This window comes from Entelurus aequoreus, linkage group LG11, assembly GCF_033978785.1.
Source record: "Entelurus aequoreus isolate RoL-2023_Sb linkage group LG11, RoL_Eaeq_v1.1, whole genome shotgun sequence".
Taxonomy (NCBI): domain Eukaryota; kingdom Metazoa; phylum Chordata; class Actinopteri; order Syngnathiformes; family Syngnathidae; genus Entelurus; species Entelurus aequoreus.
Window position 1 is genome coordinate 13,915,657 of NC_084741.1, and position 24,731 is coordinate 13,940,387.

The 24,731-nt window shown below is 34.1% G+C and overlaps 1 protein-coding gene across 3 annotated transcripts; it reads right to left on the reverse strand.

Annotated features, from left to right (window-relative positions):
* Nucleotides 1-89: 89 nt before the first annotated feature.
* aicda (activation-induced cytidine deaminase) lies at nt 90-18,301 on the reverse strand. Of its 3 annotated transcripts, none has more exons than XM_062062571.1 (5): nt 17,653-18,301; nt 7,973-8,138; nt 7,625-7,907; nt 5,848-5,943; nt 90-330 (listed from the first exon to the last, which is right to left on the reverse strand). In XM_062062571.1, the coding sequence occupies exons 2-5, from the start codon at nt 8,093-8,095 to the stop codon at nt 323-325; spliced, it is 510 nt and encodes a 169-aa protein (XP_061918555.1). In that variant the 5' UTR covers nt 8,096-8,138; nt 17,653-18,301; the 3' UTR covers nt 90-322. The 3 variants fall into 3 exon arrangements, with proteins under 3 accessions (XP_061918555.1, XP_061918553.1, XP_061918554.1); XM_062062569.1 differs by having other exon boundaries at nt 5,848-5,963; nt 17,653-18,299; XM_062062570.1 differs by lacking the exon at nt 17,653-18,301 and adding an exon at nt 8,262-9,581 and having other exon boundaries at nt 5,848-5,963.
* Nucleotides 18,302-24,731: the final 6,430 nt, after the last annotated feature.

Genomic DNA, 24,731 nt, shown 5'->3' on the forward strand with positions numbered 1-24,731 from the left:
ATTTTAAATTGGTAAAAAAAAAAAAATCACTTGCCTGTGTAATAAAAAATGTTGTGTTATTAAAAAGTCTGGAGTGAGTGAAAAACCATAGCACAAGAAAGCATTTATTGGATATTTCATAATAATAAGACGTGACGTTAGTTAAAAGTCTTAAAAAAAAGGTCGTTTTCGGCCGTTGTTTGTGTTAGTAGCACCACATTTTTAAAAACTAAAACCAGTTTCTTTGTTCTGAGGTCAGCCGCTGTAGTGATGACGTCATGTACCAGCCATGAAAATGTCTCACAGTCCAAGCAGCTTGAAGGCGTCGCTTAAATCTTCCATCTCATCGTCCTAAAAAAGGACAGGATTATGATGATGTCATCGTATATATATATATATATATATATATATATATATATATATATATATATATATATATATATATATATATATATATATATATATATATATATATATATATACACATATATATATATATATATATATATATATATATATATATATATATATATATATATATATATATATATATATATATATATTAGGGCTGCAACTAACGATTAATTTGATAATCGATTAATCTGTCGATTATTACTTCGATTAATCGATTAATAATCGGATAAAAGAGACGAACTACATTTCTATCCTTTCCAGTATTTTATTGAAAAAAAACAGCATACTGGCACCATACTTATTTTGATTATTGTTTCTCAGCTGTTTGTACATGTTGCAGTTTATAAATAAAGGTTTATTTAAAAAAAATAAAATTTAAAAAGCCTCTGCGCATGCGCATAGCATAGATCCAACGAATCGATGACTAGATTAATCGGCAACTATTTTTATAATCGATTTTAATCGATTTAATCGATTAGTTGTTGCAGCCCTAATATATATATATATATATATATATATATATATATATATATATATATATATATATATATATATATATATATATATATATATATATATATATATATATATACATATATATATATATATATATATATGCATGCATGCAGATACAGTCATGAATATGATGATGTCACCATATATATATATATATATATATACTGTATATACGATGACATCATCATAATCATGACTGTATCTGCATGCATATATATATATATATATATATATATATATATATATATATATATATATATATATATATATATATATGCATGCAGATATCATGACTGTATCTGCATGCATATATATATATATATATATATATATATATATATATATATATATCATGACTGTATCTGCATGCATATATATATATATATATATATATATATATATATATATATATATATATGCATGCAGATACAGTCATGATTATGATGATGTCATCGTATATACAGTACATATATATATATATATATGCAGGCAGACACAGTCATGATTATGATGATGTCATCGTATATATATATATATATATATATGCAGGCAGACACAGTCATGATTTTGATGATGTCATCGTATATATATATATATATATATATATATATATATATATATATATATATATATATATATATATATATATGCATGCAGATACAGTTGCTCCGGCTTAGTGTTTGACCTAGTGAGACCTGACAAGGAGACGGTATTATCTGCTCACCCTTGCCACCTAGTGGTTGTTTGTGCACACTGCAGCTAGTCCTGGATAAATTAACCAATTCCAGCTCCCTAACACAGGGGTGTCCAAAGTGCGGCCCGAGGGCCATTTATTTTTTAACAGCCTGCGGCACATTTTAAATGTACTATTGAAAAAAAAACAAACATTAAAAAGTGTAATAAAACAGCACAAATGTGACGGGAAAAAGTTGCAATGTTGGCTTTAATAACACAAAGTTGCCATGAAGGCTGTTTTTTCTTTTAAACTGTCATTACTCAAAAATAATTATGAATCGAAATCAATGTTGTTATGAATTATTGACATATTCAAGGCAACAACGTCGTTGTGGCTTGTACAGCCCTTTGAGACACTTGTGATTTAGGGCTATATAAATAAACATTGATTGATTGATTGATTGATTGATTGAACAATTAATTCACATCAAATATTTTTGGGGATAAAACATTGAATTTTTTTATGTTTGCCATGTAAAAACAAATAATTGTATTTTTTTATTTTTTTTAAAAAGGGCATACAAAAAACTAAAACATGGATAGATCTAAAGGACTTACATGTTAAAAGTAAAATTACAAACATTTACACATTATTTTTTAACACATTTATACCCAAATAATTTTTGAGGAATTTTCTGCAATTGTTTTAAAATTTTAATAGCTCAAAAAATAAAATTTAAAATCAATGATGTTATGAATTATTGACCCATTTAAGGATTTAATTACTTCTCATAAATATTCCACTTTGAAAATGTTGGACTGAAAATATTGCATATTTTGTGTTTTTGCCATAAAAAAACATTTTTTTAAATGTATTATTATTATTATTTTTACAAAAAGGGCATAAAACAAACAAAAGTAAATGAAAAAGAAAACAAAAACGTATAATCAATGGATGGATCTAAAGTTGATCTAAAGACTTAAATGTTAAAAGTCAAATAAAAAAAAATGAGTACATTCTTTTTACCCACATTTATTTATTAATTTGAGAGGAATTTTCTGTAACTTTTTTAGATTTTTTTTTGCTCAAAAAATAATATTTAAAATCAATGATGTTATGAATTATTGCCCCATTTAAGGATTTAATTACTTCTCATAAATATTCCACTTTGAAAATGTTGGACTGAAAATATTGCATATTTTGTGTTTCTGCCATAAAAAAAACATTTTTTAAAAATGTATTATTATTATTATTTTTACAAAAAGGGCATAAAACAAACCAAAGTAAATGAAAAAGAAAACAAAAACGTATAATCAATGGATGGATCTAAAGTTGATCTAAAGACTTAAATGTTAAAAGTCAAATAAAGAAAAATAAGTACATTATTTTTACCCACATTTATTTATTAATTTGAGAGGAATTTTCTGTAACTTTTTTTAGATTTTTTTTGCTCAAAAAATAATATTTAAAATCAATGATGTTATGAATTATTGACCCATTTAAGGATTTAATTACGTCTCATAAATATTCCACTTCGAAAATGTTGGAGTGAAAATATTGCACATTTTGTGTTTTTGCCCCCAAAAAACTATTTTATTTATTTTTTACAAAAAGGACAGAAAAATAACTAAAAAATGGATAGATCTAAAGGTCTTACATGTTAAAAGTAAAATAAAAAAAATGTACACATTATTTTTTAACACATTTATGTCCGGATAATTTTTTAGGAATTTTCTGTAATTGTTTTTAAATTTTATTGCTCAAAAAATAAAATTTAAAATCAATGATGTTATGAATTAGTGACCCATTTAAGGCTTGAATTACTACTCATAAATATTCCACTTTGAAAATATTGCATATTTTGTGTTTTTGCCATAAAAAAACATATTTTTTAATGTATTATTATTGTTATTATTTTTACAAAAAGGGCATAAAACAAACAAAAGTAAACGAAAAAGAAAACAAAAACGTATCATCAATGGATAGATCTAAAGTTGATCTAAAGACTTAAATGTTAAAAGTCAAATGGAGTGAAAATATTGCACATTTTGTGTTTTTGCCACCATAAAACATATTTTTTTTTTTTTTTTTTTTTTCAAAAAGGCCATGACATTTAAAAAAAAAATGTATTTATTTATTTATTTTTTACAAAAAAGCCATGAAACAAACAAAAGTAATTTAAAAAAACAAAACAAAAACGTATAATCAACAAATAGATCCGAAGTTGATCTAAAGACTTAACCGTTAAAAGTAAAATAAATAAAAAATGTATACATTATTTTTAACACATTAATTTTAACACAAATTATTTGAGAAATTTTCTGTAATTTAAAAAAATGTTATTGCTAAAAAAATAATATTTATAATCAATGGTGTTATGAATTATTGACCCATTTAAGCCTCAAATTACTTCTCATAAATATTCCACTTCGAAAATGTTGGAGTGAAAATATTGTATATTTTGTGTTTTTGCCATAAAAAAACATTTTTTAAAAGTTATTATTATTATTATTTTTTACAAAAAGGGCATAAAACAAACAAAAGTAAATGAAAAAGAAAACAAAAACGTATAATCAATGGATGGATCTAAAGTGGATCTAAAGACTTAAATGTTAAAAGTAAATGGAGTGAAAATACTGCACATTTTGTGTTTTTGACCCCAAAAAACAATTTTTTATTATTTTTTATTTTTTTCAAAAAGGCCATGAAAAAAACAAAAGTAAATTAAAAAAACAAAACAAAAACGTATAATCAACAGATGGATCTGAAGTTGATCTAAAGACTTCAACGTTAAACGTAAAATAAATAAAAAATGTATACATTATTTTTAACACATTTAATTTTAACACAAATAATTTGAGGAATTTTCTGTCATTTTTTAAAATGTTATTGCTCAAAAAAATAATATTTAAAATCAATGATGTTATGAATTATTGACCCACTTAAGCCTCACATTACTTCTCATAAATATTCCACTTTGAAAATGTTGGAGTAAAAATATTGCATATTTTGTGTTTTTGCCATAAAACAACAACTTTTTTCTTTTTTCTTTTTTTTCTCAGTAAAAGGCCATACAACAAACAAAAAAAGCATGAAAATATTAAAAACTTACAATCCACAGAGTTGATAAATTAATCTAAAGATTTAAGTGTTCAAATGAAAAGGGGAAAAAAAAGTATGACTTATTTTTAGCACTTTTATTAGTGGGACCCTTTTGGATCCCCAAGAATTTTAGTAGGACTTTTTAATAAAAAATAGTTTTTCAATTGTATCGCTTAAAAAAAAAAAATCTATTAAAAGCATCTATGTTGTCATGATTTATTGATCAATTTAGGGCTACATTTACCAATATTTCACTTTGAAAATATTATTTTTAATCTCATATTTATGCATTATCATCTCACAAATATGACTTTTTAAATCTCATAATTAGACATTTGTATCTCACAAATATGACTTTGTATCTCATAATTATGTATTGTTATCTCACAAATATGACTTTTAAAATCTCATACTTATGCATTTTTATCTCACAAATACGACTTTGTATCTCATAATTATGTATTTTCATCTCACAAATATGACTTTGTATCTCATAATTATGTATTTTCATCTCACAAATATGACTTTTTTAATCTCACATTTATGCACTTTTATCGCACAAATATGACTTTTTAAATCTCAGAATTATACATTTTTATCTCACAAATATGACTTTTTTAATCTCATTCTTTAACATTTTAATCTCACAAAAATGACTTTGTATCTCATAATTATGTATTTTTTATCTAAAAAAAATAAAAAATCAATGTCATGATTAATTAATCGATTTAAGGCTCCAATTACCAATATTTTGAAAATATTTCTGGGAAAATATTACATATTTTGTGTTTTTGTTGTAAAAACAAACATAAAAAAAGAAAGAAAAGAAGTATATCAACAGATAGATCTGAAGTTGATCTAGAGATTTAACCGTTGAATGAATAAAAAAATAAATAATAATAATAATTAATTATAAAAAATAAAAAAAATACAATATATATATATATATATATATATATATATATATATATATATATATATATATATATATATATATATATATATATATATATATATATATATTGATCTTTCAGCATACAACCTTCGCTAGAAAACGTTTGGACACCCCTGCCCTAACGCTACAGTGGCACGCAGGGTTCTCACAAGAATGAGGCACAAACTAACTCGGGGGTTCTGTAGCGGTCAGTTTGCTGCAGTACCTGAAGGATGCGTTTGAGTTTCCTGGCCAGTCGGAGAGAGTTCTGCTGCAGACTGTCCCAGGCCTTGAAGGAGCTCTGCTTGTGATCCACGAAGGTCTGCCAGCAGTAGAAGAAGTCTGAGGACAAGTTCACAACGTAGAGAGGGAATGTTCTCCTTTGACTTTTTTACACTTCTGTCACATTCAACAATGTTCAACAACGTTCAACAACATTTAATAACGTTTAACAACATTCAACAACGTTTAACAATGTTCAACAATATTAAACAATGTTAGAAAATATTAAACAATTTTCAACAATGTTCAACAATATTAAACAATATTCAACAATGTTCAACAATGTGAATAATGCTGTATAATAGACTGTATTTATGTTATTCACATGTGAATAATGCTGTATAATAGACTGTATTTATATTATTCACATGTGAATAATGCTGTATAATGGACTGTATTTATGTTATTCACATGTGAATAATGCTGTATAATGGACTGTATTTATGTTATTCACATGTGAATAACACTGTATAATAGACTGTTTTTATATTACTCACATGTGAATAATGCTGTATAATAGACTGTATTTATGTCATTCACATGTGAATAACGCTGTATAATGGACTGTATTTCTGTATTTATGTTATTCACATGTGAATAATGCTGTATAATGCACTGTATTTATATTATTCACATGTGAATAATGCTGTATAATGGACTGTATTTATGTTAGTCACATGTGAATAACACTGTATAATGGACTGTATTTATGTTATTCACATGTGAATAATGCTGTATTATATACTTTATTTATGTTATTCACATGTGAATTATGCTGTATAATAGACTGTATTTATATTACTCACATGTGAATAATGCTGTATAATAGACTGTATTTATGTCATTCACATGTGAATAACGCTGTATAATGGACTGTATTTATGTTATTCACATGTGAATAATGCTGTATAATACACTGTATTTATATTATTCACATGTGAATAATGCTGTATTATAGACTGCATTTATATTATTTACATGTGAATAATGCTGTATTATATACTTTATTTGTTATTCACATGTGAATTATGCTGTATAATAGACTGTATTTATATTACTCACATGTGAATAATGCTGTATAATAGACTGTATTTATATTACTCACATTTGAATAATGCTGTATAATACACTGTTTTTATGTTATTCACATGTGAATAATGCTGTATAATAGACTGTATTTATGTTATTCACATGTGAATAATGCTGTATAATAGACTGTATTTATATTGTTCACATGTGAATAATGCTGTATAATAGACTGTATTTATGTTATTCACATGTGAATAATGCTGTATAATGGCCTGTATTTATGTTATTCACATGCGAATAATGCTATATAATAGACTGTATTTATGTTATTCACATGTGAATAATGCTGTATAATAGACTGTATTTATGTTATTCACATGTGAATAATGCTGTATAATGGACCGTATTTATGTTATTCACATGTGAATAATGCTGTATAATAGACTGTATTTATGTTATTCACATGTGAATAATGCTGTATAATATACTGTATTTATGTTATTCACATGTGAATAATGCTGTATAATATACTGTATTTATATTGTTCACATGTGATTAATGCTGTATAATAGACTGTATTTATGTTATTCACATGTGAATAATGCTGTATAATAGACTGTATTTATGTTATCGATTTATGGATTCCTAGTTATCGGGGGAAATGGTACTGTATCGGTTGAAAGTGGAACTACCTTTGTAACTCATGACCGTGACCTGGACCCCGTTTTTCCGCAGCAACCGCAGGCCGTCCCTCTCCCGGCTGTCCTCCAGGTCGCAGAAGTAAAGGCGGGACACGAAGATCCTGAGGCGCAGGTTGGGCATCCGGCCGAGGAACCGCGACAGAGCCACGGCGCAGTTCACGCACGGAGACCAGGAGCAGAACCAAGTGATGGAGTAGCTCCGCCTCCGGCCGCCTGTGGAGCCGCTCCCCCACAGGCCCGGGCACAGGGTCCCCAGGTAGCGCATGAACAGAAGCTGAAAAACAAGGACCACCCAATTTTAAACGGTGCGCTCCCGTGTTGCCAGATCCTCCGACTCACCTCCACATGGCAGCCGCTGCGGTTGCGCAGGTGTCCGAAGTCAAAGGACAGCGAGTCGGGCCCCACTCGCCTCTTGACCACGAAGCACAGGTAGGTTTCATTGCGGCCCTTTGCCCAGCGCATGTTCTTGTAGTGGTAGATGAACTTGTTGGCCGGCAAAAGCACGCTTCAAGCAATGGAAGTTGGAGATATAAGTACATTTCAAAGATAACATTTCAAACTAGAAAATTGATAGGCCTGCTATCTGTGCCCCAGACCGCTGGCCAGGGGTCGCCGGAAGTCGCCATACTTTTAAGCTGGTGTCGAGTGTCTGAATCCGTGAGCTTTAGGTGCAACTGTACAAAAAGAGCTACAGAGCTAGCTTAAAACATTAGCATGCACACATTAAAATGCTAACACTTAGCATGTGTGCTAATGATGGCATGCTAACAGTTAGCATGTCTCACATATCAAGTAACACGGCTGTGAGGTGTATGGCTGCGGAAGTAGAGAAAAAAGTGAAAAATAAGCAACAACAAAAAAAGTTAGCATGCTAATATTAGCTCGCTAGCATGCTAACGTTTGCATGCTAACAGTAAACAAGTGTCACGTACCAAGTTGTATGACTCCGGAGTAAGCGGTTGCAAATTTAGCACAAAAAGCTATCATGCTAATGTCAGCAAGCTAACAAGCTAAAGTTAGCATGCTATCAGTTAGCGTGTGTCACATAGCAAGTTATATGACTGTAAGGTGTATGGCAGCGGAATTAGAGGAAAAAATGTAAAGTTAGCTAAAAAGTTAGCATGTGTGCTAATGATGGCATGCAAACAGTTAGCATGTCTCACATATCAAGTGACACGGCTGTGAGGTGTATGGCTGCGGAAGTAGAGAAAAAAGTGAAAAATAAGCAACAACAAAAAAAGTTAGCATGCTAATATTAGCTCGCTAGCATGCTAACGTTTGCATGCTAACAGTAAACAAGTGTCACGTACCAAGTTGTATGACTCCGGAGTAAACGGTTGCGAATTCAGCTCAAAAAGCTATCATGCTAATGTTAGCAAGCTAACAAGCTAAAGTTAGCATGCTATCAGTTAGCGTGTGTCACATAGCAAGTTATATGACTCTAAGGTGTATGGCAGCGGAATTAGAGGAAAAAACGTAAAGCTAGCTAAAAAGTTAGCATGTGTGCTATTGATGGCATGCTAACAGTTAGCATGTCTCACATATCAAGCGGCACGGCTGTGAGGTGTATGGCTGCGGAAGTAGAGAAAAAAAGTGAAAAATAAGCAACAACAAAAAAAGTTAGCATGCTAATATTAGCTCGCTAGCATGCTAACGTTTGCATGCTAACAGTAAACAAGTGTCACGTACCAAGTTGTATGACTCCTGAGTAAACGGTTGCAAATTCAGCTCAAAAAGCTATCATGCTAATGTTAGCAAGCTAACAAGCTAAAGTTAGCATGCTATCAGTTAGCGTGTGTCACATAGCAAGTTATATGACTGTAAGGTGTATGGCAGCGGAATTAGAGGAAAAAACGTAAAGTTAGCTAAAAAGTTAGCATGTGTGCTAATGATGGCATGCAAACAGTTAGCATGTCTCACATATCAAGTAACACGGCTGTGAGGTGTATGGCTGCGGAAGTAGAGAAAAAAAGTGAAAAATAAGCACACAAAAAAAGTTAGCATGCTAATATTAGCTCACTAGCATGCTAAAGTTTGCATGCTAACAGTAAACAAGTGTCCCATACCAAGTTGTATGACTCCGGAGTAAAGGGTTGCAAATTTAGCACAAAAAGCTATCATGCTAATGTTAGCAAGTTAACAAGCTAAAGTTTTCATGCTATCAGTTAGCGTACCAAGTTATATGACTGTAAGGTGTATGGCAGCGGAATTAGAGGAAAAAACGTAAAGTTAGCTAAAAAGTTAGCATGTGTGCTAATGATGGCATGCAAACAGTTAGCATGTCTCACATATCAAGTAACACGGCTTAGAGGTGTATGGCTGCGGAAGTAGAGAAAAAAAGTGAAAAATAAGCACACAAAAAAAGTTAGCATGCTAATATTAGCTCACTAGCATGCTAAAGTTTGCATGCTAACAGTAAACAAGTGTCCCATACCAAGTTGTATGACTCCGGAGTAAAGGGTTGCAAATTTACCACAAAAAGCTATCATGCTAATGTTAGCAAGTTAACAAGCTAAAGTTAGCATGCTATCAGTTAGCGTACCAAGTTATATGACTGTAAGGTGTATGGCAGCGGAATTAGAGAAAAAAAACGTAAAGTTAGCTAAAAAGTAAGCATGTTAATGTTCGTATGCTAGCATGCTAACATTAGCTAACACTTAGCATGTGTGCTAGCGATGGCATGCTAACTGTTAGCATGTCTCACATATTAAGTAACACGGCTGTGAGGTGTATGGCTGCGGAAGTAGAGAAAAAAAGTGAAAAATAAGCACACAAAAAAAGTTAGCATGCTAATATTAGCTCACTAGCATGCTAATGTTTGCATGCTAACAGTAAACAAGTGTCACGTACCAAGTTGTATGACTCTCAACTGTAAACGGTTGCAAATTTAGCACAACAAGCTATCATGCTAATGTTAGCAAGCTAACAAGCTAAAGTTAGCATGCTATTAGTTAGTGTACCAAGTTATATGACTGTAAGGTGTATGGCAGCGGAATTAGAGAAAAAAAAACGTAAAGTTAGCTAAAAAGTTAGCATGTTAATGTTCGTATGCTAGCATGCTAACATTAGCTAACACATAGCATGTGTGCTAACGACGGCATGCTAACTGTTAGCATGTCTCACATATCAAGTAACACGGCTGTGAGGTGTATGGCTGCGGAAGTAGAGAAAAAAGTGAAAAATAAGCAAAAATAAAGTTAGCGTGCTAATATTAGCTCGCTAACATGCTAACGTTTGCATGCTAACAGTAAACAAGTGTCACGTACCAAGTTGTATGACTCCGGAGTAAACGGTTGCAAATTTAGCTCAATAAGCTATCATGCTAATGTTAGCATGCGCGTGAAACAAATTATACATTTTGTCCAGAGGGGGCTTGAGAAAATAAATATACACGTCTAATAGAGTGGTTTGAACGGAAAAAATATGTCAATGAATGAATATTATTAAAGTTCTCAATGACATTTCCATTTAGGGGGGGCGTGAAACCAATTATGTCCAAAGGGGGGCGTGAGAAAATAAACATATGCATCTAATAGAGTGGTTTGAATGGAAAAAATATGTCAGTGAGTAAATATTATCAAGGTTCTCAATGGCATTTCAATTTAGGGGGGGGGGGGCGTGAAACCAATTATGTCCAAAGGGGGGCGTGAGAAAATAAACATTTGCATCTAATAGAGTGGTTTGAATGGAAATAATATGTCAATGAATAAATATTATCAAGGTTTTCAGTGGCATTTCAATTTAGGGGGGGCGTGAAAAAAATTATGTCCAAAGGGGGGAGGGGGTCGTGAGAAAATAAACATACGCATCTAATAGAGTGGTTTGAACGGAAAAATATGTCAATGAATGAATATTATTAAGGTTCTCAATGACATTTCAATTTAGGGGGTGGGGGGCGTGAAACAAATGATGTCCAAAGAGGGGCATGAGAAAATAAACATACGCATCTTATAGAGTGGTTTGAATGGAAAAATATGTCAATGAGTAAATATTATCAAGGTTCTCAATGGCATTTCAATTTAGGGGGGGCGTGAAACAAATTATGTCCAAAGGGGGGCACGGGAAAATAAACATACGCATCTAATAGAGTGGTTTGAATGGAAAAAATATGTCAATGAATAAATATTATCAAGGTTCTCAATGGCATTTCAATTTAAAGGGGGTGGGGGGAGTGGGGGCGTAAAACTAAATATGTCCAAAGGGGGGCATGAGAAAATAAAAATATGCATCTAATAAAGTGGTTTGAATGGAAAAATATGTCAATGAATGAATATTATCAAGGTTCTCAATGGCATTTCAATTTAGGGGGGGCGTGAAACAAATTATGTCCAAATGGAGGGCGTGAGAAAATAAACATAAGCATCTAATAGAGTGGTTTGAACGGAAAAATATGCCAATGAATGAATATTATTAAGGTTCTAAATGGTATTTCAATTTAGGGGGGTGTGTGAAACAAATTATGTCCAAAAGGGGGTGTGAGAAAATAAACATATGCATCTAATAGAGTGGTTTGAATGAAAAAAATATGTTAATAAACAAATATTATTAAGGTTTTCAATGGCATTTGAATTTAGGGGGGGGCGTGAAACAAATTATGTCCAAAGGGCGGGCGTTACAAAATAAACATACACATCTAATAGAGTGGTTTGAATGGAAATAATATGTCAACGAATTAATATTATCAAAGTTCTCAATGGCATTTCAATTTAGGGGGAGCGTGAAACAAATGATGTCCAAATGGAGGGCGTGAGAAAATAAACATACGCATCTAATAGAGTGGTTTGAATGGAAAAAATATGTTAATAAACAAACATTATTAAGGTTCTCAATGGCATTTCAATTTAGGGGGAGCGTGAAACTAAATATGTCCAAAGGGGGGCATGAGAAAATAAACATACGCATCTAATAGAGTGGTTTGAATGGAAATAATATGTCAATTAATTAATATTATCAAAGTTCTCAATGGCATTTCAATTTAGGGGGAGCGTGAAACAAATTATGTCCAAATGGAGGGCGTGAGAAAATAAACATACGCATCTAATAGAGTGGTTTGAATGGGAAAAATATGTCAATGAATAAATATTATTAAGGTTATCAATGGCATTTCAATTTAGGGGGGGCGTGAAACAAATTATGTCCAAAGGGGGGCATGAGAAAATAAACATACACATCGAATAGTGATTTGAACTAAAAAAATTATGTTAATGAGTAAATATTATTAAAGTTCTCAATGGCATTTCAATTTAGGGGGGGCGTGAAACATATTATGTCCAAATGGGGGCATGAGAAAATAAACATACGCATCGAATAGTGGTTTGAATGAAAAAAAATATGTTAATGAGTAAATATTATTAAACTTCTCAATGGCATTTCAATTTAGGGGGGGCGTGAAACAAATTATGTCCAAAGGGGGGGCATGAGAAAATAAACATATGCATCTAATAGTGGTTTGAACGAAAAAAAATATGTTAATGAGTAAATATTATTAAACTTCTCAACGGCATTTCAATTTAGGGGCGGCGTGAAACAAATTATGTCCAAAGAGGGGCATGAGAAAATAAACATATGCATCTAATAGAGTGGTTTGAATGGAAAAATATGTCAATGAATAAATATTATGAAGGTTCTTAATGGCATTTAAATTTAGGGGGGGCATGAAAAGATGTCCAAAGGGGGGCATGAGAAAATAAACATACACATCGAATAGTGGTTTGAACGAAAAAAATATGTTAATGAGTAAATATTATTAAAGTTCTCAATGGCAATTCAATTTAGGGGGGGGGCATGAAACAAATTATGTCCAAAGGGGGGCGTGAGAAAATAAACATACGCATCTAATAGAGTGGTTTGAACGGAAAAAAATATGTTAATGAGTAAATATTATTAAAGTTCTCAATGGCATTTCAATTTAGGGGGGGGGGGCGCGTGAAAAGATGTCCAAAGGGGGGCGTGAGAAAACAGTATTGAGAAGCACTGCATTAGTGTCAAACTACATCACATTCCCTTATTTACATTTGGAAAATGACAAATGCAAACACAACTTCACTTCAAACTGTACTTTGTCATTTGTCACCCGCCCGAGAGGAGTCAAAGAAGGTCCACCATCAAATCGGCAAAACCAAAACGTACATTTTTGTACTTTGTGGTTAACCGACCAAAGAAACAACGGACAGCGAGAAGACAGCTCGGCTTTCTCCTGGTCTCACTTTCTCCTGGTCTCACTTTCACCAGCTTTTTGTCAAACCACACTTATTTGCCATTACGACTGAAACCTGGCGGGAGACTTTCAAAATAAAGCGGATCAATATGACTCAAATGCAACAAACTGGGGATCCGACATGACAAAACGTCAACAAAAAGTGAATATTAGGAGCTAACTTTAAGAAACTGTAAATAAATGTCATCGTTTTGCTCACCTGTCGAGTTTTGTAGTCATTTCGAAAGATGCGCTTGGTCGATCGCCGGGTGTGTGACCAAGAGCGAAAGTGTGTGTGTGTGTGTGTTTGTGTGTGTGTGTGTGGTAACTGAGAAGTCATCACAAACATCCTGCATCCACTGCACAAACATACATATACATGTGATTATACATTCACTGTACAAACATACATATGCACATACATGTACATATACATCCACTGTACAAACATACATATACATGTACATATACATCCACTGTACAAACATACATATACACATACATGTACATATACATGCACTGTACAAACATACATATACACATACATGTACATATACATTCACTGTACAAACATACATATACACATACATGTACATATACATTCACTGTACAAACATACATATACATGTACATATACATTCACTGTACAAACATACATATACACATACATGTACATATACATTCACTGTACAAACATACATATACATGTACATGTACATATACATTCACTGTACAAACATACATATACACATACATGTACATATACATCCACTGTACAAACATACATATACACATACATGTACATATACATTCACTGTACAAACATACATATACACATACATGTACATATACATTCACTGTACAAACATACATATACATGTACATATACATTCACTGTACAAACATACATATACACATACATGTACATATACATGCACTGTACAAACATACATATACACATACATGTACATATACATCCACTGTACAAACATACATATACACATACATGTACATATACATTCACTGTACAAACATACATATACACATACATGTACATATACATGCACTGTACAAACATACATATGCACATACATGTACATATACATTCACTGTACAAACATACATATACACATACATGTACATATACATGCACTGTACAAACATACATATACACATACATGTACATATACATCCATTGTACAAACATACATATACATGTACATGTACATATACATTCACTGTACAAACATACATATACACATACATGTACATATACATGCACTGTACAAACATACATATACACATACATGTACATATACATCCACTGTACAAACATACATATACACATACATGTACATATACATGCACTGTACAAACATACATATACACATACATGTACATATACATTCACTGTACAAACATACATATACACATACATGTACATATACATTCACTGTACAAACATACATATACACATACATGTACATATACATTCACTGTACAAACATACATACACACATAAATGTACATATACATCCACTGTACAAACATACATATACATATACATGTACATATACATCCACTGTACAAACATACATATACATATACATGTACATATACATTCACTGTACAAACATACATATACACATACATGTACATATACATTCACTGTACAAACATACATATACACATACATGTACATATACATTCACTGTACAAACATACATATACACATACATGTACATATACATGCACTGTACAAACATACATATACACATACATGTACATATACATTCACTGTACAAACATACATATACACATACATGTACATATACATTCACTGTACAAACATACATATACACATACATGTACATATACATGCACTGTACAAACATACATATACACATACATGTACGTACATATACAAGCACATATACATACATACACTCATGCATATAATCACGTTTCATCAAACATAAATTAATGTTGTTGCCCTAGGGTAAACTGGGTAACACATTGCACACTGACAAAGCTTAACCTAATGCTACTATAACAATCTACAAGGTTAATATAGCTGGCTTCTCTTTCTTCCCCTCCATTTTTCTGCTTTCTTTTGTATCTCTAGTTATCATTACGTATATGTATTTGTCAGGTTCAAACACTGAACTATCTATTAAACAAGACAAGAAGCAAGGAATCAAACAGAGGCAGGATTCAATTCAGCTCATGAGGACCTGCACCCTCGTACAGTGTCACCCTGTCGCTCTGAGGAACAAGCTCCACACGCCTCCTCATTTATTTGGGCATTTCCCGATTACATAGCTGCAGCTGTTTCTAAAGGGAAGGGGGTCATAAACAGCTGCTGCAATGGGTCATAAACAGTAAAAAAAAAAAAAAAAAAGGTGCTTGGAGCGGTGTCGGGTTTGCCCCCCTCTCTGCTTGTAGATTTCGGGTCCTGATAAGGCCCTTCCTGTGGCTGTCCAAGAGCGCACATCGTGGAGGTTTACAAGCTGTCCGCCTTTTGCCTGATAAGATCAAAGACAGCTTTGTAAGCACCAGTGGATCGTAACCAGGGCAACCTGAACTCAAAGCAAACAAGTTGTGTGATAACTTATAAACAATTATTCGGACACATTCACATTGCATGGATACAAAGTGAACGGTGAGAACCGATTCCCAGGGTTTTTTATTTTTTTATTGCACGTGCATATTTAGCGTCAGAGATTGCCCAGCATGCATGTTGGAACTCTTACTGTTTAATAAAGAAATGTCCAGGGGAAAAAAAAAAAGAAAAGTCCAGATCTTTAAATTGTTAAAGCTAGTGTAACCATTTTTTTTGGTAACATAAACAAGTCTATATTTAAGAGAAAGGGTAAAAAAAAATAGCCCATTCTTAACATGTTGTTGTCAGAATAATTGTATATACGTTATCACACTACTTAGTTCAGGTTAACCTGTGTGAAAACCGGTTGCCTTGGTTACTATCCACTTGTGCTCACAAAGCTGTCTTTGTTCTTATCAAGCAAAGGCGGACAGTTTGTAAATCTCCACTGTGTGCCATAGAATGCGCCTCGCCGTAGAAGTGTCTGTTTTTCAACCACGAGAGGGGCCTTATCAGAAGATAAGGCGGACGAGCAGAGAAGGGGGCAAACCCGACACCGCTCCAAGCACATTTTGTTTTAAACTGTTTATGACCCAGTGCGGGGCTGCTGCATAAAGCGACCCCTCCCCTTGGAAGCAGCTGCAGCTATGTAATCAGGGAATGCCCAAATAAATGAGGATGCGTGGAACTTCCTCCTCAGAGCGTGGGGTGACACTGTACGAGGGTGCAGGTCCACGTGCGCTCCTCATGAGCTAAACTGAATACTTGCTTCTCGTCCTGTTTAATAGATAGTTTGGTGTTTGAACCTGACATCTTCTAGACTACCTTTTTTATCTATTACACCTTAAAATGAATTGTTATATACCAGTTTTACACAGTGGCGGGCCATGCGTTTCCCACCTAGGCCTTCAGTGAAGTCCGACTTCAATGATTACCTCTCAAAATACCATCATTTATGTCACCACACGACCATTGCTGGAGAAATACTGCACAGAAACACATTTACGCACTACTGTGTATTGAATGACATCAATAGTGTACAGAATAGGTTATTTTCTGGTGCATTTGAAAATAAATTAAAACGCATCAGCAATGAAAATATATCTTATGTATTACTGTCAAAATTAAAATAGCAAAAAACATATTAAATATTTGAACTCACAATTAGTAGAACCTGTTGGACGCCGTATAAGCCAGCGGTGCCGCTCGTAGTGGACTTACCCGAGTGGAGATGGTTGAGCATTTCATCGCCAGAACAGCTGAGCGAGCTTCCGGGGTTGGCCGACATGGTCTCACGAGATGTGGTTTCTCTTGAAATATCCTTCTTGAAAATGGCCGCGCAAATATATATCTGCCACCTAATCAACGCTTTGTTCTCCTGCTCTGCTACGACGACGCAACGCTTCCTGCAACACAAACACAACGTTGAAACAACATGCTTTTTGGCAACGTTTAATCAATGTCGGGTTCCGACGTTAATTTGACCGTTGAATGTTGGTAATTTCCCAACCAATATTCTACAACTCAAATACAACGTTGAAACAACATGCTTTTGACAACGTTTAATCAATGTTGGGTTCTGACGTTGATTTGACCGTTGAAACAGGGCCGGCCCGTGGCATAGGCCGTATAGGCAAATGCTACGGGCGCCGTCCATCAGGGGGCGCCACGCCAGTGCCACAAATGTTGGAGAAAAAAAAAAAGAAAAAAAAGTTGGTACTATTATTTCTAAATACAAAAAATAATCCCACGTTAATTAAAATGCAAAGTAAAGCCTATTTAATAGAAATATTATTTGTTACAACATTACGCCCCCCCCCTCCCCCCGCACGGTGCGCCCCCTCCCTTCCCGTATCATGACTCTTTTTGGACGTCACCACATCAAAAAATCAACACAAGATGTCAAAACGGCCAAAACTGTCAGGTGCCCAGGGAAGAAAAAAGTGAAAAGCAGAGGAGGAGAAACGAGAAAAAGACAGAGGTAGCAGCTAGGTAACGTTAGCCTACATGAAATTATTTGTCTGTTACAGAATGTGATAGTAACCTGGCTTTTTAGCATTAAGCTAATGTTACATGATTCGGCAATTGCTAATCAATAAATAGCTAGTTCTGTTTTAACGTCGGGTTAATATTGTGGAGGGGGCTAAATTGTTATGGAAAATAATAATGTAACGTTAGGTAATTACAGTACTCCCACCTTACATTCCTCAGGGACATTTGTATTAGATCTTTTAAGCAGGTGTTTTTTGTTTACATTGTTATTGCCTTCTGGTTAGCTAATGTTTGCCCTGCAGGTAATAGTCACTTTTCCACCCCTTTATATATTAGGTATAGTTGTAAGCCTAGTTGTTCAAGTGCACATCATTAATGTTAATTAAGCAATATCACATGAGAGGGAATGCTGTTTTTTAATTTGAGCACTGCTGTGATTCGGTTAAAGATAATCATAACATAACATTCTCATATAATATGTTAATTTGCTTTCTTTAAGTAAAAAAAAAGGTCAAAGACAAAGCTATTCGGTTTCTTGTGAGTATATACACTTCACTGCCGATGTGGGGGGGCGCCACCTAAAATCTTGCCTAGGGCGCCAGATTGGTTAGGGCCAGGCCTGCGTTGAAATGTGGTCATTTCCCAACCAATATTCTACAACACAAATACAACGTCGAAACAACATGCTTTTTGACGACGTTTAATCAATGTCAGGTTGCGACGTTGATTTGACCATTGAAATGTGGTCATTTTTTAACCGATCTTCTACAACAGAAACACAACGTTGAAACAACATGCTTTTTGACAACGTTTAATCAATGTTGGGTTCTGACGTTGATTTGGCCATTGAAATGTGGTCATTTTCCAATTAATATTCTACAACACAAATACAACATTGAAACAACATGCTTTTTGTCGACATTTAATCAACGTCAGGTTGCAACGCTGACTTGACCGTTGAAATGTGGTCATTTTCCAACCGATATTCTACAACACAAATACATCGTTGAAACAACATGCTTTTTGACGACGTTTATTCAATGTCGGGTTCCGATGTTGATTTGACCATTAAATTTTGGTCACTTCCCGACCAATATTCTACAACACAAACACAACGTTGAAACAACATGCTTTTTGTCGACGTTTAATCAATGTTGGGTTCTGACTTAGATTTGACCGTTGAAATTTGGTCATTTCCCAACCAATATTGTACAACACAAATACAACGTTGAAACAACATGCTTTTTGACGTTTATTCCATGTTGGGTTCTGACGTTTATTTGATCATTGGAATTTGGTCATTTCACAACCAATATTCTACAACAAAAACACAACATTAAAACAACATGCTTTTTGACAACGTTAAATCCATGTTGGGTTCTGACGTTGATTTGACCGTTGAAATGTGGTCATTTCCCAACCGATATTCTACAACACTAATACAACGTTGAAACAACATGCTTTTTGACAACGTTTAATCAATGTTGGGTTCTGACGTTGATTTGACCATTGAAATTTGGTCATTTTCCAATTAATATTCTACAACACAAATACAACATTGAAACAACATGCTTTTTGTCGACATTTAATCAACGTCAGGTTGCAACGCTGACTTGACCGTTGAAATGTGGTCATTTCCCAACCGATATTCTACAACACAAATACATCGTTGAAACAACATGCTTTTTGACGACGTTTATTCAATGTCGGGTTCCGATGTTGATTTGACCATTAAATTTTGGTCACTTCCCGACCAATATTCTACAACACAAACACAACGTTGAAACAACATGCTTTTTGTCGACGTTTAATCAATGTTGGGTTCTGACTTAGATTTGACCGTTGAAATTTGGTCATTTCCCAACCAATATTGTACAACACAAATACAACGTTGAAACAACATGCTTTTTGACGTTTATTCCATGTTGGGTTCTGACGTTTATTTGATCATTGGAATTTGGTCATTTCACAACCAATATTCTACAACAAAAACACAACATTAAAACAACATGCTTTTTGACAACGTTAAATCCATGTTGGGTTCTGACGTTGATTTGACCATTGAAATTTGGTCATTTTCCAATTAATATTCTACAACACAAATACAACATTGAAACAACATGATTTTTGTCGACATTTAATCAACGTCAGGTTGCAACGCTGACTTGACCGTTGAAATGTGGTCATTTCCCAACCAATATTCTACAACACAAATACAACGTTGAAACAACATGCTTTTGACCACGCTTAATCAATGTCAGCTTCTGACGTTGATTTGACCGTTGAATTTTGGTCATAGCTCAACCAATATTCTACAACACAAATACAACGTTGAAACAACATGCTTTTTGACATCTATTCAATGTTGGGTTCTGACGTTGATTTGACCATTGAAATTTGGTCATTTCCCAATTAATATTCTACAACACAAATACAACGTTGAAACAACACGCTTTTTGTCGACATTTAATCAACGTCAGGTTGCGACGTTGATTTGACCATTGAAATGTGGTCATTTTCCAACCAATATTCTCCAAAAATACGTTTATTCAATGTTGGGTTCTGACGTTGATTTGACCGTTGAAATTTGGTCATTTCCCAACCAATATTCTACAACAGTGGTCCCCAACGTTTTTGTAGCTGCGGACCGGTCAATGCTTGAAAATTTGGGGGTGGGGGTGGGGGTGGGAGGTGTATGGTATATTTTTATTTTTTCATATTTTTTTTGTCATAAAGAAATACAATAATGTGTGCTTACGGAGTGTATCCCTGCAGACTGTATTGATCTATATTGATATATAAAGTATATATTGTGTTTTTTTTGTTGATTGAATAATAATTAATAAAAAATTTTTTAAAAAAATTATAATTTTTTTATTTCTTATGCGGCCAATCGGTCCACGGACCGGTACCAGGGCCACGGCCCGGTGGTTGGGGACCACTGTTCTACAACACAAATACAATGTTGAAACAACATGCTTTTTGACGTTTAATCAATGTTGGGTTGTGTCGTTGATTTTACTGTTGAAATATGGTCATTTTCCAACCAATATTCTCCAAAAATACGTTTATTCAATGTTGGGTTGTGACGTCGATTTGACCGTTGAAATTTGGTCATTTCCCAACCAATATTCTACAACACAAATACGTTTATTCAATGTTGGGTTCTGACCTGGATTTGACCGTTGAAATGTGGTCATTTTCCAACCAACACTTGTCCCAATTTACGAATACAACTATTTTGCAACGTCGTTTCAACGTCCGCTTTAAAGGACATGCACTTATAATCAACGTTGTATCAATGTCTGGTGCATGGACTACATACTTGCCAACCTTGAGACCTCCGATTCCGGGAGATGGGGGGCGTGGGGCGTGGTTGGGGGAGGGGGGCGTGGTTGGGGGCGTGGTTAAGAGGGGAGGAGTATATTTACAGCTAGAATTCTTCACCAACTGGAGTATTTCATATATATATATATATATATATATATATATATATATATATATATATATATATATGAAATACTTGACTTTCAGTGAATTCTAGCTATATATATATATATATATATATTTATTCATATATATATATATATATATATATATATATATATATATATATATATATATACATATATATATATATATATACATATATACATATATATATAAATATATATATATATATATATATATACATGTATACATATATATATATATATGTATATATATATATATATATATATATTTATTTTATTATACATATAATTTTATTTATATGTATAATAAAATATATATATATATATATATATATATTTTATTATACATATAAATAAAATTATTTATATGTATAATAAAATATATATATATATATATATATATATATATATATATATATATATATATATATATATATATATATATATATATATATATATATATATATATATATATATATATATATATATATATATATATATATATATTTTATTATACATATAAATAAAATAAATACTTGACTTTCAGTGTTCCGGAGGCTATCCAGTAGATGGCAGTATTGTCCTGTTTAAGAGTGTCACAACATTGCTGTTTACGGCAGACAAACTGCTTTATGGTAGACGAAATTATGACTGCTGTTGTTGTGTGTTGTTACCGCGCTGGGAGGACGTTAATGAAACTGCCTAACAATAAACCCACATAAGAAACCAAGAACTCGCCCTCGATCATTCTACAGTTATAACGTGATTGGGCAGGCACGCTGTTTATATTGTGGGAAAGCGGACGTGAAAACAGACTGTCGCCGCTGTCCCCACTCAGGTCCGCATGGAACTGGAGGGGGCGTGGCCTCCAGCTCCGGCTGAATTCCGGGAGAAAATTTCTTCCGGGAGGTTTTCGGGAGAGGCGCTGAATTCCGGGAGTCTCCCGGAAAATCCGGGAGGGTTGGCAAGTATGATGGACCATGACTACACAGATCCTCCAACCTAAGCCCTATTCCTGGCTTCTGGACTACGGAGCAGCGCCCTGATGCTTCAGTTACAAAGTAAAAAAAAGGAAACATCAAAATAAAAACTAGAGTAACAAACGAGTCTTTTCAACAAGTCTTTGAAAGACAAGAGCCATGACTCCCACCTCTACTGAGAGCTGTAGTCCACAGAGCGGCATCCTCGTCCCACCCGGTCCACCTTGGTGAATGTCCAGAGGTGGCGCCAGACCTCAGAGGACCGGCAAGTCCGACCTCTCCCTGCCAGACGGGTTTTCCCGAGCTGTCAAATGTGCCAGACCGGACGTCCCGGCCACAACCCCAGAGAGGGCCGGTGCCTCCTCGCCAAGGGTGTGTGCGACTACTTGACTCCCCTCAGACTCTCGTGCCGGCTTTGGGGAATCCACCCAACGTATGTGTGCGTGTACTTGTATTTCTACCCTTCTTGAGACATCAACAAGGAAAAGTAGCTTCCATATGAGGAGGTGTGAACAAGTGATGACATAAATCATGGTCCCAATGCAGAAAACCATTGCATATAATAGAGAGCCAAATACTAGAGTCTGTGAACATTGCTCCAAAGTCAAGATTTTTTTGTTGATTTAATGTGCATACAAAGGTAAACATTGACAGGTGAGGAGAGCAGTGACCACGCCCAGGAATCATTTTTGGTGATTTAACACCCAATTCCAACCTTTGATGCTGAGTGCCTAGCAGGGAGGGAATGGGTCCCATTTTTATAGTCTTTGGTATGACTCGGCCGGGGTTTCAACTCACAACCTACCACCTCAGGGCGGACACTCTAACCACTAAGCCACTGAGTAGGTCAACAGTTAGCTTCTACAGCTGGATTGCCCAAAGTGCAGCACAGGGGCCATCTGTGGTCCCTGACTCCTTTGTCATCGGCCTTAAACACGTTACAAAAAAACAAAAAATAGACCCCTGGTGGTGACATCTATCAACATGAGGGTGGTCCCAAAAAGGAGGGATTTTTCAAATTGACTGTGTGTCGCTTTTAAAAGTGCTCCCCCTCTGGTCAACATATGAAATAACAAGTGTGTGTAAAAATTTGAAGTGCTCCCCCTCTGGCCAACATATGAAATAACAAGTGTGTGTAAAAATGTGAAGTGCGCCCCCTCTGGCCAACATATGAAATAACAAGTGTGTGTAAAAACTTGAAGTGCTCCCCCTCTGGCCAACATATGAAATAACAAGTGTGGGTAAAAATGTGAAGTGCTCCCCCTCTGGCCAACATATTAAATAACAAGTGTGTGTAAAAATTTGAAGTGCTCCACCTCTGGTCAACATATGAAATAACAAGTGTGTGTAAAAATTTGAAGTGCTCCCCCTCTGGCCAACATATGAAATAACAAGTGTGTGTAAAAACTTCAAGTGCGCCCCCTCTGGTCAACATATGAAATAACAAGTGTGTGTAAAAATTTGAAGTGCTCCCCCTCTGGTCAACATATGAAATAACAAGTTTGTGTAAAAATGTGAAGTGCTCCCCCTCTGGTCAACATATGCAATAACAAGTGTGGGTAAAAATGTGAAGTGCTCCCCCTCTGGCCAACATATGAAATAACAAGTGTGTGTAAAAATGTGAAGTGCTCCCCCTCTGGTCAACATATGAAATAAGAAGTGTGTGTAAAAATTTGAAGTGTCCCCCCCCTGGCCAACATATGAAATAACAAGTGTGTGTAAAAATTTGAAGTGCGCCCCCTCTGGTCAACATATGAAATAACAAGTGTGGGTAAAAATGTGAAGTGCTCCCCCTCTGGCCAACATATGAAATAACAAGTGTGTGTAAAAATTTGAAGTGCTCCCCCTCTGGCCA

Bases quoted from the DNA above. Each gene is read 5' to 3' on its own strand.
- aicda (XM_062062569.1), bottom strand. From the start codon at position 8,095: ATGCGCTGGGCAAAGGGCCGCAATGAAACCTACCTGTGCTTCGTGGTC. The intron at 7,908-7,972 runs GTGAGTCGGAGG...CTTGTTTTTCAG, and splicing joins GCAGCGGCTGCCATGTGGAG to CTTCTGTTCATGCGCTACCT. The intron at 331-5,847 runs GTACTGCAGCAA...GTCCTTTTTTAG, and splicing joins AACTCAAACGCATCCTTCAG to GACGATGAGATGGAAGATTT.